The 16654-nt window shown below is 31.0% G+C and overlaps 1 protein-coding gene across 1 annotated transcript in view; it reads left to right on the forward strand.

Moving 5' to 3' along the window:
- The first annotated feature begins 4796 nt into the window (after positions 1-4796).
- LOC145335488 (uncharacterized) overlaps positions 4797-16654 on the forward strand; it is a 65566-nt gene continuing 53708 nt past the window's right edge. The window contains exons 1-4 of the mRNA XM_080181251.1: positions 4797-4922; positions 5434-5503; positions 14278-14301; positions 15243-15279. Of these exons, the coding sequence (XP_080037377.1) occupies positions 5456-5503; positions 14278-14301; positions 15243-15279 (109 nt within the window). The 5' untranslated portion in view covers positions 4797-4922; positions 5434-5455. The remainder of the gene's footprint in view (positions 4923-5433; positions 5504-14277; positions 14302-15242; positions 15280-16654) is intronic.

Consider the following 16654-nt stretch of genomic DNA (forward strand, 5'->3'; position numbering starts at 1 on the left):
ACGCATGCTAAATCGAATCTTATTGATATAGGAATCATCATGCAAAGTTTGAAATCGACAGGACAATTATAACCTGTTTAAATCAAGAGAATATAAAAGAGCTAATTGTCCCATACGGACGGACTGACCCTAATAATAAAAAAGTGTATTATAATCAGAAAATACAGTATCTCACTTATAAATTAGCGTGTCTTTAATAGTCTTTGCTGTTATAATAATATGCGGTTCTGATACTGATACTTTTGCGGAGGTGAACAAACAGCAAGTTAGTTTGCTATTGGGTTTTTCTTTAGTTAGTAATTCATATAATAACTATAAAAAGGAATGCCTAGGTTTTAGTTTGTGTATAGTAGGCAAGTGTAACTAAAATGAGAGTTGGTTAAATGTATTACAATGGTAAATTATGAAGGTAAAAATATTATAAATGCAAGGATAACTTTATTGATATGTAGGGAAGCCAATAGGTATAAAACATAAAATAGGAAAGTGAGTAGGTGTTTATTGTCAGTGAGAGAGAGGGCATAGACTGTTTAATACACTAGTCCCCAAAGTTTTATAATAACGTTTTCTTATTCGTTGGTTTAACAACCCTGGGGACTTTATTGAATGTTGATTGGTTGGTTCATAAGTTGAGTGTTTAAATATTTCAATCACTAATTGTAATCTACCGGGTAATTTTGTGTGTCATCATTAGGGATGGGCATCAATGTATGAGATTTGTATTATCTTTATTATGATTCTGTATTTAAGCCGTAGTTAAAATAAGTAGAATGTTGGAATGGAATGAAATTTAGATTTTGCAATAGTACCCAAAAAAGTTGTATACACTCGTTATCGTATTCGATGGTTTTAAAACTTTGGGTATTTGATTGGTTGGTGTAAACTAATATTAAAGACTTTTCAATCAATTGTATTAATATACAGAAAGAGTACTTTTGTGTATCATCATTGTACATTAATTTATCGTCCATTGACTTATCCATTAAGATTCCTAAGTATATGAAGTTGCATAAAATGATAGTTTTTTAAAAGAAAAAAAATCATTTAAAATACTCGTTAAAATGTTTTTAACAAATAATGAAAAAATTGGATAAATGATGAAGGACCTAGCCCACATTTTTATACATTAGTATTCCACAAGTAAAATAATCTAATATATTTTCTAAGGCCCACTAAAACAGGGCTTTGGAGCTAAAGTAAAAAAATTATTATAATTTTTTTTCTTTATCTTTGAAATAATAGTATTCGTGGATTTTTAATACCCATTCATTTGTCCTATCGTTTTGCAACTCAACGATGGCATGATTATTCCTACAACATTTAGGCACAATTTGGAAAGTGTAGCAAATCTGAAATTGTCACAGAAAGTACGTAGGATCATTTTTTTGACAACATATTTTGGCACAATACCAGCTGAGTATCCACAAATTCCCCAATAGTAGCTGAGTATCCACGCATATTTCCCAAGAGTAGTTGAAATTTTATACGATATAATTGTCATATTCTCTTTTTTTTTATTGATTTCTAGATCGATTAGATAGAATATTATAGCGAAAGATTTCTATAATCAAGTATTAAAATGTAAGTATGTCCATATAAAGCATCTTGTATTTAAGTAAAGTTGTTTTTAAAAAAATGAATATGAAATTTTTGTTTAGACTTCTATATAATGTTGAATATTAAAGGCGTTGTTACTCAATATTTGTGTATGTTCGTATGTCTGACTTTCTGATTTATTGAGCTTCGCATACATGTACTTATGAAATATTTATTGTTTTCTATAATCAGGGTCTGTCCGTCCGTCCGTAGTGGTTACCTTTATTTGTTTATTTAAACAGGTTAGTATTGTCCTATCGATTTTAAACTTTGCATGATGATTCCTATAACAGTTAGTTACGACTTAGAAAGCGCTGGAACTTTATAATCGTTACCAGAAAGTATGTACGTCCATTTAAAACATGCTGATTTTTTGCTTTTTTGACAACAAATTTCTGTATGTTAAAATTATACGATTCATCTGATTTTTTCACTGATTTCTATTAAAACAAGGTACAATATTATAAGCTCAGCATCTTTATAATCAAGTGCTAAAATTTAAGTATTTCCTTAATCAATATCATGTATTTCAACAGTTTTGCAACATATTTACTTATAATTTTGTTTATAATTATGCCATAATATTCTGCTTATTCAGTTCTAACACTATACAAGTGTTAATGTTCGTTTGTCCTTCCATTTCAGAGCTTCACTTTTATGGATGTTGTCATCCTTGTTATTTGCTTGGCTCTACAGTTCTGTAAAACTCCTTATGTCCTTTCCCTGTAAGAAAATGAAATATAATACGATAAAACATATAAATATAATACATTCAATAGAAATATACATATATATATAGTATTTGCAGGAGCAAACATACTTTTTATTCAGGTTATAGCTGTCAATACGTTAATTTAGGATTTTCTACATGAATCTATGCACAATTATTTATACACGATAGAATCGTTCTATCGATTTCAATCTTTACATATAATGAATTTTGGGGATATAAATATTCAATATTATGATGTGTTCATGTCCATTTTAAACGTATTAGGATTATGGAAAGAAAACTAAATAGCGGGTTTCGTCGTATTGTCACCATAGCTTTTGATAAGACAATTCTAACATGCCTAAAAACAAAAAAGCTATCCGTTCCGGACGGACCATCCATAATTATAGAAAAGCTTTGGTATCAATGAAATATAAATATGAGTGTTAAACTGTCCAAGATTTTTTATTTATTTACAAAGTGAACGCTGTCTTAAAATCTTGCAAACCACTGTCTGATATTTGCACTGATTTTCAGGTAATATTAAAAGGTTATACGTTGGCTTAACAACTTTTATAATTGTGATCTACAAAAGGGTCAATTTCTTGTATATATTGGAGATACACATCAATTTATCGGCCATTTGTTTTATTCCTTTATATCCCTTGGTTTATGAACAGACTTTGAATTAAAAGAAACTAGCGGCCTCTAGGGGCTTTAAGGAAATCTTCTACAAAAAAAATGGGGAAGAGGATTTTTTTGTTTTTTGGGGGGTTGGGGGTGTCCCCCCCCCCCCCAAGAAAATAGCCTAACCACCACGGACCAGTAGGTATATTCCCTGAAGAGTAGAATTTAATCGGTTCAGTGGTTACCGAGATCTTAAGGGACGGACGGACGGACGGACAGACAGACAGACAGACATCATTCTACTTTGTATTATTGATAACTTTATTTTGCCTTAACTTATGAATTAATGATTTATTAAACATATTTTATGTCAAAGTGTAATAAAATAATCATGAATTCTACTTTTTTCCGTTAACGAATATGTTTTCAAGTTTAAGGTTAAGCTTCTTAATAAGTCTAATCAGTTATTACAACACAAAAGTCGCAAGCCGAATCACTTTAAGGGCAATATAAAGAAACATCTGACAATGTGTTCGATTGTCTGTCTTCAAGGACAAGCAAAAATTACTTTTATTTAAGACATCATACAATCTTTTAATTATTTTAAGTTTATTTTTGCAAAAAAAAGGACTTATTTGTTCTTTATATGAATTGTAATTTTCTAGTCTATTGGTTTTATTATTTCTACAAGTTAAATATTTGGGACAGCGAAAAAAGTCATGTGTTACATCATAAAAAAGCGTCTAAAAAGGATGAGGAGAGAAGTCGGAAAGGAAACCCTTAAAAAATGAATGGATATCATTAGTATTCTATCAGTATAAAAAATTCAATGGTTTATATTGATGACCATATGGCTTCAATAAAAAAAAGTTTTGGGCTTATATTCTCGTTAAATCGTTAGTATAGTGATAAAATACTTATATGAAAAATTTCTTAGAATCAAGGCATTTATGTCAATGAAATTATACAAAAAAATCCCTTTAAAATGAAATTAAACAAAAAACCCTTTAAAAAATAAATTAAACAAAAATACCTTTAAAAATGAAATGAAACAAAAAATCCCTTTAAAAATGAAATTAAACAAAAAAATCCCTTTAAAAATGAAATTAAACAAAAAAAATCGCTTTAAAAATGAAATTAAACAAAAATCTTTTGAGACTCAAAAGTGCGATAAGAACGGTTACTATAGTGCACAAACTAGACAGGGAGGGGACAATGGACTGTTTATTACACAAGTCCCAAAAGTTTTTAATGACGTTTTCTTATTCGTTGGCTTGACAACTTTGGGGAATTTTAATAATTCTTATTAGTTGATTCATAGAGTTGAGTGGTTAGACGTCTCAACCAATAATTGTAATCTATAGAAGGGGTAATTTGTGTATCATTAATTTATCGGCCATTGTCTTATCCCTTTAGATCCCTACAATTTTACATTTTAAAAAAGCTAACACTGCAATCATAGACGTCCAAGCTTTCTTTTTTGGGGGGAGTAAAAAATTTTAAGGGGGGTGGGGGGGTAATTACCCCCTTTGAAATCTGTTTGCAGGGGTAAATTTAGTTTACCCGCCCCCCAAAATTTCCCCCGGGGTAAAATTTTTTTTTTTTTGGGGGGGGGGGGGGTAATTTAAATTTTATTAAATATTTAGTATTAGATTTTTTATTTTTTTTTGGGGGGGGGTACCTACGGCACCCCCAGGGTAGGGGTAAATTTTAAATGGGGGGGGGGGGGTAATCGCCCCATTATCCCCCCCTTGGACGTCTATGACTGCAATTTAATTGCAAAAGATGTTGAAACTTATATCTTAAATTAAATAACAATTTATTTTCTAAAATTGATACCTATTATCTTAAAATAATTTTCAGAAAAATGTTGAAATTATCAAATATGACAAATGTGCAAAGAAATTGCACGCAATGTTGTAACATGCTGACAGAAAAAATCTTTTAAACTTTGTGATATTTGCTATTTATAATTTATTTTGTAGAGGTGATTGAATGAGCAAAAAATATTATCAGATCAAAGGAAAGGACTTTAATTTAAAGAGTAGTGATTTAAGGCATCGTATTATAGACAGCTTTCCACGGATAAATAAAAATAAAAGTCATAAAATTAATACCAGTTTTTGTTAGCCTTGAAGCTATATGCGTGGAAAATTTTCTGTAATACGATGCTAAACATGAGTTTTCAGTATAGCTGAGAACCGGTTCTAATGTAGCGGATATTAATCGGTTTCCACGCCAATCTGAAAAATACTTTTCAGGGAGGGAGAGGACATTGTAAATTACACTGCTTCCCAAAATTTTATGGCCATGCTATTTAATACAGGTGGCTTAAAAACTTTAGGGATTTTTATTGAATTTAGATTGGCTAGTTCTAAACTAAAAGTGTACAAAATTGAATTTATCGTTCATTGTCTTATCCCTTAAGATCCCTGAGTATTTATGCTTGTAAAGTAGCATTGCTCCAAAAATCAATTATCTGTACAAAATATCTCAAGTAAACCAAGCACCAGCCTAACCATGCCGTTCAACCCAAATTTTGCCAGCAATATGATGCAGCACACGAAGGTAGGTTCTATATAATTTGTCAGTCAATCAGCACTAATTCCAAATAGAGAGGAGACAATGGGCTGCTTATTACACTAGTCCCCAAAGTTTTATAATAGCATTTTCTTATTCGTTGACTTAACAACTTTGGGGGGCTTTAGTGAATTCTGATTGGTAAGATCATTTAGTGTCCAAGCATTAATTGTAATCTACGGAAGGAGTAATTCTATATATTATCATTTGGGACGTACATCAATTTATCTGCCATTGTCTTATCTCTTTAGATCTCTGGTAAATCCAATATTTATTGTTAACTATAATATTATATTCCATAAGGGAGTCGAAACGGATTAGAACTGATTTTCAGCCATGATAAAAAAACATGTATAGCATCGTATTACATAAATTTTCCCGAACATTAAAATACAAATTATAAAATTAATACCATAAACTTAATGCTTTATGTTTATAAACCTTTAACAAAGACATTTTATTTGATTAATATAAATTTTTGGTTAGTCAAAGCTGGTATAAAACAACAAGGATGACTACATCCATAAGTAGCGAAGTTCCAAAATAATGAATAGACATCCGGAAAAAATGAACTAGAGAGCAGCATCATAAAAATGAAAATATGTAGACTTATTTAAAACATTTCAGACGGACAATTATAGAGTAACTTCGCTAATTAAAAAAAGCAATGTCATCAGTGGCGGTACATCCAAGTAAAATTTGAATTAAAAATCAAAATAACTATATAAAACTTATTATAGGTCACATGACGGTCAGTTATAGACGGATTGACATATCATACTTAAAGAGCAGCTTAGAATTTAAATTAAATTATGTACAATTGTATAAGTCATTAGTATAAGTAGGGAAAGCAAATTGAAATATGGAATATTTGAAATAAAAAAGAATCATTATCTGACCAAATAAATACTTAACATTGCACTTAATGCGGCATTTTTGCAGTCAATTGACTTAACCCCACAGGCCAACCCCGTTTCCATTGTAAGGCACATAAGAAATTTGTCTACCAAACCGACGACAATTGTACTATCCTTTTTACGGTGAACTTTTTTAATGGCATGATTCTATACTCTCAAGAGCTCTATACCATATATAGGCACTATGCCTGTGGGACCTCTTACACCTTTACTTTTCCTTACCTGATTTAAGAAAATCATTATAAAATTTTGGCATTTTTGTTTTATAAAAGATTTACCTAAATGGCAAATAGAAATACTTTCTTTGTAGATAGGGATACCTATGTGGTAAATATAGATAAATTAACCTGGATATTAGTCAGAGATAGGGCAATGGAAAATTTATAAATATTTGACATTAATAGGTTGTAAATGTATTTTTGAGTAATAAAGGATGGAATAGATTTTACCGGATCGCCGGATCGATTTGTTCTCATTCTATGTTTGGGTGGGGAGGGGGGGGGGGGGGCTAGACTTAATCAAACGGATGACAATATGAAATGAAGTTCTGGGAAATTGTTTTTGGTTTATTTGTTGATAAAAGTAAATAAACAAATGATGGTCCATATATTTTCTATATTTAGTAGTGATTATGCCTTTATTAAGTGAGGAAGAGTTAGAAATAATAAACTTCTTATGGGGGTTGGGGCCATGGGAGGGTAGACGCCCCAGGTATGGGGGGACAGAGGAAGAAAAGGTAGGGTTTACGTTAACCCTGCGGGGTTATACATATTTAGAGTTTACTAATGTTGATTTTATGCTATGTATATTTAGTACTACAACCCATTTATTTTATCCCCTTAAAGATAGGGCTGTTATGTTCACATTAATAAAGATAGGGTTGGGGCGAAGTAACTATCCATTTTTTTTATTATAACAGATTCTGAAAAAGCTAGAAATTTATGTACCAAATTATATTTCTGGGATGGATGAATGAACTCCCTACGGTATTGTAGTTTCTCGTATTCATTCGAATCTGGTTGATAGGAACCGGTTCTCATCCATACGAAAACACTATGTCTAGCATCGTATTATATCCAGTTTTCTACGAATATAAAAATGTACAATCAAAAGATTTAAACCAGTTTTTTTAGCCGGTGCCTCCGACACCTCGGGGCTAAAAAAACTAGTTTTAATCTTTTAATTGTACATTCTATATCTGCGGAAAGCCGTTTATAATACGATGACTATAACTATATAACTATTCCAATGTCCACACCTACTAAATTTTGTATTTATGTGGAGGATATTATTTTACATGAAAACAACCTGTAAATATTATCTGCTATGCTAACTTTTAGATTTTATAATAATTTTATATATAGAATTTTTATAATAACAACATAATGCGATTTGTCAAATATATTCTATTTCCTTAATTTCTCTCTCAAACAATATCAAGTATGAATATGCACATAGTAGCCAATATATCCGCAAAACATACAATCATTATACTAAAGTAACAGGATGTTTGTCTGTGTGTCTGTACCGAAGGATCTCGCTAACCGTTGAACCGATCGGGTTTTCCTTACAAGGGTAGCTTCTCATAAGTCCCCGGAAGGTTTATAACTATTTTCTTGGGGGGTGGGACACCCCTAACCCCCCCAAAAATGAAAAATACCCCCCCCCCCAAAAAAAAAAATTTACGTTTTTTAACTAAAATTAAAAATAATTGGGGGGGGGCACCCCCCCCAAAAAAAAAAAATTTCCACCCCCCAAATATCTTTTAAAATTTTTCTTTTAAAATCTAAAATAAGAAATTGGATTATCAAATTCGACTCCCCCCCTCCTCAAGTGCCCCTAGAGGCATCTAGGGGAGTAGGCGCTAGTGATAGATATAGCATTAGATTTACATGATAGGTAAAATATAAATTAATTGTTATGATGGACATACTGCTACATAGCCTGAGCCTAGTTTTATAGTAGCTACGCTTCTGAAGAAAATGATGATTTATACAAAAAAAAAATAGAAACGCGGAATAAAAGATAAAGAGAAAATACATTTAAATTATACAGACGAACAGACCAATAGAGTATCTTCGCTACTAAAAAACATGCATATTGAAAAATTAAAACCATGTGTGCAATAAGCATAAAGTTGTAAAGCAAAGCTTTTCATTTTAAGTGTTTGTTCTTTCAATAGTTTTATAGCTTTAGTTTTGTGACTTATTAATGAAAAAGTATTTGCGCTGATTAGCAGAAAGAAAGGGAACAATGGGCTGTTAATTACACTTGTCCCCAAAGTTTTCTAATAACGTTTTCTTATTCGTTAACTTAAAACATTGGGGACTTTTCTTGAATTTTGATTGGTTGCTTTACTGAGTAGAGTGTCCAAATATTTCAACCACTAATTATAATCTACTGAAGGGGTAATTTTGTGTATAATGTTGGAGATGTACATTAGTTTATCTTCAATTGTCTCGTCCCTTTAGATCCCTGCAAAAAGGTTCTCTTTGCTTCTCATTTTCTTTTAAACGAACACAGTAATAGTGTCTGACTGATTATGACGTAACAAAAAAATTTGCCAATGAGAGGCCACTATAAATTTTACCATTTGTCAATAACGGCCTCTCATTGGCTAATTTTTTTGAACACAGTAATATCTTCTCATTTTCTTTTAAACGAACACAGTAATAGTGTCTAACTAATTATGAAGTAACAAAAAAATTAGCCAATGAGAATCCGTTATTGATCAATGGTAAAATTTAAAGTGGCCTCTCATTGGCTATTTTTTTTTGTTACGTCATAATCAGTCAGACACTATTACTGTGTTCCTTTTAAACATTTCATTTACTGTATTGGTCTAAATTGATTTATTTTCTCAATTATCATTTTCTTTAGTTTATCATTCCATTTATCATTTAAATTTTTGGTGCTCTACTTAATACGGACTTTTGACTTTTCAATTATTTTAATATTATAAGCTTCGCGGTTATGGATGTAATGATTTCCTTATTTATTAAATTTTGTTCAAATGGTAAACAATATGATTAACATATAAAAATGATTAAGAAAACCTTGAAACGCGTGCAAGCCATAGGGTTCAAGGCAAATTCAAGTGTAGTAGATGGTTGATTTTCTTTAACATGTACTTCATGACTTGCTATAGCTTTTCTATAAATGACGGTCTCCCTAATTTTTATTTATATATGTATTATAAGCAGTATTCCCCCCAGCAGTATTCGATACAAATTTTTGGATCATGGAAAGAAAACAAAGTAGGGGGTTCCGTTATATTTTCACAGTAACTTTATACAGGTCATTTTAGGTTAAGTAATGATTGCCCCGCATGGGCTATAAATAGGAGAAAAGCTAGTGTAAAAATACAACAAAACCCGCTACTTCATTTTCTTTCCATGATCCAATTTTTTAAAAAGAATAAATCTTATTTAATAAAATGAGAAAGTTTATTAACATAATTGTCTTAATTCTTAATTTGTCTTCTTTGGTGCTATCACAACATCTAAATCACTGATAACTACCCTTCCACAAACTTTTTTTCTTCAGATAAATAGAAAATAAGAATAATATGAATCTAATGCAGATTTGGTTAGGTTATATATGGTAATGTGTAGCACAGTCAGGCTAGAGTAACATGCAGGGTTAAGCTCCCCCTGCAATCGTTAATCATATGGAAAAATAAAGATTTACAAGGGGAAAATGGCTGTCTGAGTTATAAGTATCGTTAAGAGAAATAAGATTAAAGGGGAGGAAGGATGTTTTTTTGATATAGAAATAGAGTTACGGCACCTTCAAAATACTTTACACTAACTGCACTTATTTTTTTGTGCTTTGACACTCAGACAATTATAAAATATTACAGAAAAGTATTAATACTAATAATATTCATTAATTCTTGCATTTTTGATAAGGAAATAATAAATGTGTACTCAAAGAATTACAGAAACAAAGATAGGGTTTTTTAATATAAATTAATAAGCCTCCAATTTTTCTGCCTGTCCAAAATAACATGTTTGGTGTAGCGGGACAAAGTGTCTCAAAATTAGCCATGTGACGTCATAAAAATGAGGGAGATGATAGGAGAAGTGGGAAAGAAACCCCCTAAAAAAGATGGATAATCACTTATTTTTTTGACGTCACATGGCTGTGATTTTTGAAGCACTTTGTCCCGCTACTGTTTATTGAGATGATATCAGGTCCCTTTTCTTGAAAAAAAGTAAAAAAATATTGGGGAAAGATTAAAAGCTGGAAAAAGTATATATAACATTTCGAAGAGGTTTAAAACTATTATGCTATAGTAAATTTTTGTCTGTGTGGATGTTTGTACTTTAACCCATTAGTGCCGAGCACCACTTTTATGGACCGATCGAGCTGAAAATTTCAGGGAAGCTTTGTTATGGTAAAAACGGAATTCCAATTTTTTTGTTTTGCTCTAGTGGCGTGCACAGGAAAGTTGCAGGAAAACCCGGTTCGGCGCAAGTAAAGAAACCGTTTGGCATAGGTAACCGCTTTTGGCGTTTTTTGGTGCTTTCCCGAACTTTAAATTTCACGAAAAAAATCACTAACTTTACTTCATAAACAAAAAAGTTAGGAGGGGTATTTTAAAATCACCTCGTTTTTCTTGGTTTTCAAATTTTGTTGAGCTATACCGGCAAACGGAAGTAAGCAAAACTGCCTGCTCCAGGGGGAAATGAAAACCAGGGTAGTAGAGGGGGGATTCATACTGAGAATGATGCAATCCTAAAACTGAGAACCGATTTTTTTCGGCATTTTCTGGAACCGGGCATTAAAAGCCATTTCGTCACTAATGGGTTAAAGGGCGAATATAGGTTCAATATGATACGAGCTTATATCAAAGGTGCTATTACATACTTTTAGAATATCTATGCCAAATTTAAAAATTCAAAAAAATCCTTAAGTAGATTTTGCAATTTTCTGTTTCAATTGAACATATAATAAATGAGATTGCCGACAAAATCGTTTATTTTAGCCCTTTACAAGACTTTTTTTGACTATTTTGCTTAAGTTTGATTGACTATTACATTGGCACGCACCTTAAAAGATAATTTAAATGTTTATTATTTTAGATTATATACTAGTTTATTTAATTTTTTAAAAAGCATAAAAATAATTTGCGTAGAAAGGCGTCAGGAGTATTGACAGGGTAAATAATACGTCTTAAAGTTTATTTTCTGTACAGAGATCTTTGATTAATTCATGATGATATAAACAACCCTTCTGTACGCATTTTCAACACACACACACACGGCCACAAAAAAACAGGGATTTGAAATCATTCTTCCTCCAAGAAAATTTTATCGATTATTTTTTTTTACTTTTTACATTATTTGATGTTTTTTTTAACTTTTAAATAATTTACTTTATGAAGGTAGAAGGAGGGTATATTTACCCCTGATTAATTGGTTTCCACGTTATTATGACTATCATTTAACGAAAGCTTTTTAATTCAACCTTCCCACGAAGCCTTGTGTGATGCTAGGGTGTTTGAGTTCTTGGGGAACCACACTAATTCCAAATTTGTTTTTTCGAGATTGACGGGTTTTAAGCTATAAATAGACTTATACAATTGAATATGTCAATATTTTTAAGTTATTTATAATCTATGGAATTGCACCTTTGATATAAGCTCATATCATATCGAACCTATATTCGCCCTTTAAGATATCCTTTCTAATAAAATTTGTTTTTGGAAGTCGATCGTCATATACAATATATATACTAACTCTAACCGAATCAAGCATGGAATTCTATAGTTTTTACATCTTATCACCAATAGTTTTATAATTTGATTTAGCAAAAACCCTTTTTCTTAATAAGTGAGTTAATATTTTTTTCCAAGGGATATTTATTTAAGGAGGGTTTGAAAAAACTCCTCCCTAAAGAAATCTTTAAAGGCCTACATAAAAGAAACCAATTGGTCTAGCTATTATATTGGCTTTCCATTGGTCAATTAAAATGTATACTGGCCTGTCATTGGTAATTTAGTCTATGTATTGGCCTATCAATGCAATGGTCATTCTTATTGTATGACGTCATTTTCTTATAGGTACTATTAACAGCTTTCTATATCAGAGAAATTTTAGTACATTTGTAAGGATAACAAAATTTGACATCAACCAAAGTGAGCAATTTTCACAAAATAAACAATATTATATATATTGTTTATAAATTCATCATGACTTTTGATTGGTAATTGCACCGACCAATCAACCAAACAAGTCAAAGACATAAAGAGCGGCAATGAAACAAAAAATCATCTATTTCTTCAAATTTTGACGGTTTTGTAAAAACCTAAGGAATTTTAATGTTGATGAAAAAAAATTGTGGTTGTGTTTTCAATTTAAACAAAAAAATACAATAATACAAGATTATCTATCTATTTCTCTTAAAACAAATTAAAATAATGAACGCTTTCGGATCTAATAAATCTATGCTTCTTACTTTTTTAAATTACAAACTTTAGAAACTTAAGTAAGATCATGGAAAGAAAAAGAAGTAGCGTGTTTCATCGTATTTTCAGAGTAGCTTTTCTCCTATTTCTAGCAATTTATGAATGTTTTAACCCTGTCAATTTCCCAATCATGTGGGGTAATCAGGAACATTACCCTACCTAACCTAACCTAAAATAACATATCAAAAGCTACTGTGAAACCCGAAACTTAGTTTTCTTTTCATGATCCACGCTTTCTTAAGTTTGTAATTTTTAAAAAGTAAGAAACATAGATTTATTGAATATGAAAATGTCTTATTCAGTGATTTAAAGACAATTCCTAGCAATAATTGAATGTAATGGTGTTTACTTGCTACTATGATTATTACTGCGCTACTTACAGACTTTATATCAGGGATAAGACAATGGCTGATAAATAGATCTATATCCTCAATGATTATACACAAATTCACTCCTTTTATAAGTACAATTAGTGGTTGAAACGTTTAAACAATCAACTAAATAAGTCAAGCCAATGAAATTCATTAAAAGTCCCCAAAGTTGTTAAGGCAACGAAATAGGAAAAGTTAATATAAAACTTTGGGGACTAGTGTAATAGATAGCTCAATGTCCCCTCCCTCCCTCGTTCATATTATAGGAAAAAGAAATAAAACATTTTATCAATATATTATCACACACGAAAAAGTCCTTTCTTCAAATGCAAACATACTCAAAATATTGAAGTACTAGGATGAAAACATTCATAAAAGCGGAAGCCCTGAAACGTTAGGACAAACGAACATTAACACTTGTAGAGTGTCAGAACTAAATTATCTGAATATAATTGAATTGAATTGATTGAAAGTAAATTTGTTGAAATTCTGGTAGTGCCAACTACTGCAGGAAAGTTTGACATCGATGGGATAATTCTAGCATGTCTAAACTAACGAAATAGGTAACCCTTTCCGGATATAAGGACGGACGGGCAGAGGGACTGTCCCTAATTTTAGAAAAGCTTTAAAAAACTTGAAGTTTGTAACGCTAACAACGTGTTGTATAAACCTTCACTTCATAGGTAGCGGTGTTTGTTGGAATTTTCTGTTGTATGTGAAAACTGAAAGATTTATTTAAAGATATTTGAAATGAGCTTTTTCACATTTCAATCATTCTGGCCTCATATTTCAAGCTTATTTTTTCACTATCTACCCTTATTCATATATTTTTCAAACTATCCAACTATCTATCATACTATCTATCTACATATCTATTAAACTATCCATCTACATATCTATCAATTTAGCCTTGAAAATATCCATCTATCTTTCAAATTATCTATCTATCTATTAAAACTACCATACAATTATTATTTGTCTAATAAAATTTATTTTTTTTAGGAGAAAGCCGCGCAAATGCATCAGGCAGGGTCACAATCAATCAATCAATAAATCTTAAATATTGAATTTGATATCCTTATATAAAAGTAACATTATCTGTGTCTGTCTATCTGTTTGTACTGAAGGATCTTGCTTACCACTTAACTAATATGGTTCTTCTTTACAGTGTATCTTCCCATAAGTCCTGGAAGGTGGAGGAAAAAAAAGAGAAGATTGACCCCCGCCCCAACTCTAAAAATAACCACATGTTTTCACTTTCTTTTTAAAACCAAATTGAACTTCAAGTGCGCCTAAAGGCCTAAAGGTAGACGCTATTGCTTAAGGAAGGCTCAAAATATCATGTATATAGGGACAGGACAATAGATAAATTTTAAATATTCTTTCCTCATATTTTGTACCATATATGCCTTTGGTACAGTGCAGTTTTGGTAATGCTGTTGTATTCGTTTTCTTAAACCAAAGAAAATATTTAATCAAAATGCTTTTATTCCTGGTATAGGTAAACTTATTTAAAATTAATGTTAATAGCTAATTTGTTATTATTACACGTTGTAAATTGGTTTTATTGGACAAAATCAGGCAATACCATGTATAGTATAGGGCAGCGAATCAAATTTATACTAGGGTATGTCTTTAAGTTCATCCTGCCGTTTGTCCCTTCTTCACAAATTAAGCACTTTATTTTATTTATTTTCAAACTATTTCTTTTCTCATGTAAGGTATTAATTATTTTTCAATGTTGCGCTATTTATTTTTGTTTTGTAGGGGGGGGGGGGGGCGGGGGGGAGTTGTTTACAGAAAAATAATAAATAAAAGAAAGTAAAATCATCTCGAGATCTAAATGGAAAATGGAGCTTTCCATAAGTTTAAGCATTATGAGATATGATTATTTAACTATATTGTAAAATGGAAAACATGAGAGAGAAAAAAAATTTGATCAAATATTTGATTGGTTTGATGGTCAGGGAAAGCCTGGTTCTGGGAGCGGTAGCAATAACAGAGGTAACATTTATATAATTTTCTCCACCAAGGCTTCAAAACCGATTAATATCCGATGGATTAGAATCGGTTCTAAGCCATACTGAAAAATCATGTATTGTACCGTATTTTATAAAGTTTTCTACAAATAAAAAAAAATGTACAATCATAATAATAAAACTGAGTCTGTGCCTTTAGCATCTCGGGTTTAAAAAAACTAGTTTTAAACTTATAATTGTACATTTTTTATCCGCGGAAGATAAGATGATTTGAAGTACGTATGGACGAACGAACATACCATTATCATAGAGTAACTAAGGTAGGTTCCACAAACTGTCATAATGATCTGAAATTTTACATAGATTCTAATTTATTACATTTAATTTTGATTTTTGGATTTATCAATTAGTCAGAAGTAAAAGATCTTTAACTAGTAGTGTTTTATAAAAGAATTGTCTGTTACAATTAAAAGTTATTTCAAAAATAGGAATGAAGATTTCGCACGATTTCTCGCATCGTATTATAAACAGCTTTCCGCGGATATAGAATGTACAATTATAAAATTAAAACCAGTTTTTTAGCCCCGAGGTGCCGAAGGCACGGACTAAAAAAACTGGTTTTAATCTTATGACTGTACATTTTTATATTTTTAGAAAGCTGGATATAATATGATGCTAGACATATTTTTTTTGTATGGATGAGAACCGGTTCCTATCCACCAGATTCGAATGAATATGAGAAAAGTATTTACTACAAACTATTTGTTAGCATTTAATAAGATTTCTCATCATGGGGTCAAATTAAATAGTTTTATATGTAAAGTACAAAAGAGGTATAAAAAATATAATTCCTAGTTAGTTGTTACACAGCTCAGAAAAGTATAAATCTTACAATATGTCAAAAAATATTCAACTTTGTCTATTAGATTATCTAACTTTCTTACTCTCCCCTGTTATACATTTGTGTTGCTATTATATCAACATAAAACTAGTCAATATGTTATCCTTATAATAAAGTAAAATGATGTTTGTCTGTCTGTGTGTTTATACCCAATTAATTAGCTAACCACTGAACCGATATGGTTCTCCTTTACAGTAAAGCTAATTATATTTAGGTATTGGGAAGGTTTATAACTATTTTCGGAGAGGGTATCACCACCCTCCAAAGAGAAATCATCCCTGAAAAATTTGAACCTCCCCCAATTTTTTTAGGGGGGTGGGTAAAGTGCCCAACGAGAACTCTAGTAGTTCATATAGGTTTAAAGTAGTAATGTTAAGTTTATCAATGTCAAAAATTCCTTATAATTCAATTTAAAAAAATTAAACATATAAATTTTGTCGACACAATAATTACATAAGCAGGGTATATGTGGTAATACGACACCCATACGGACAGGCCC

Source organism: Acartia tonsa, chromosome 13 (assembly GCF_053477335.1).
Source record: "Acartia tonsa isolate MP-2025a chromosome 13, ASM5347733v1, whole genome shotgun sequence".
In the NCBI taxonomy this organism is placed as follows: Eukaryota; Metazoa; Arthropoda; class Copepoda; order Calanoida; family Acartiidae; genus Acartia; species Acartia tonsa.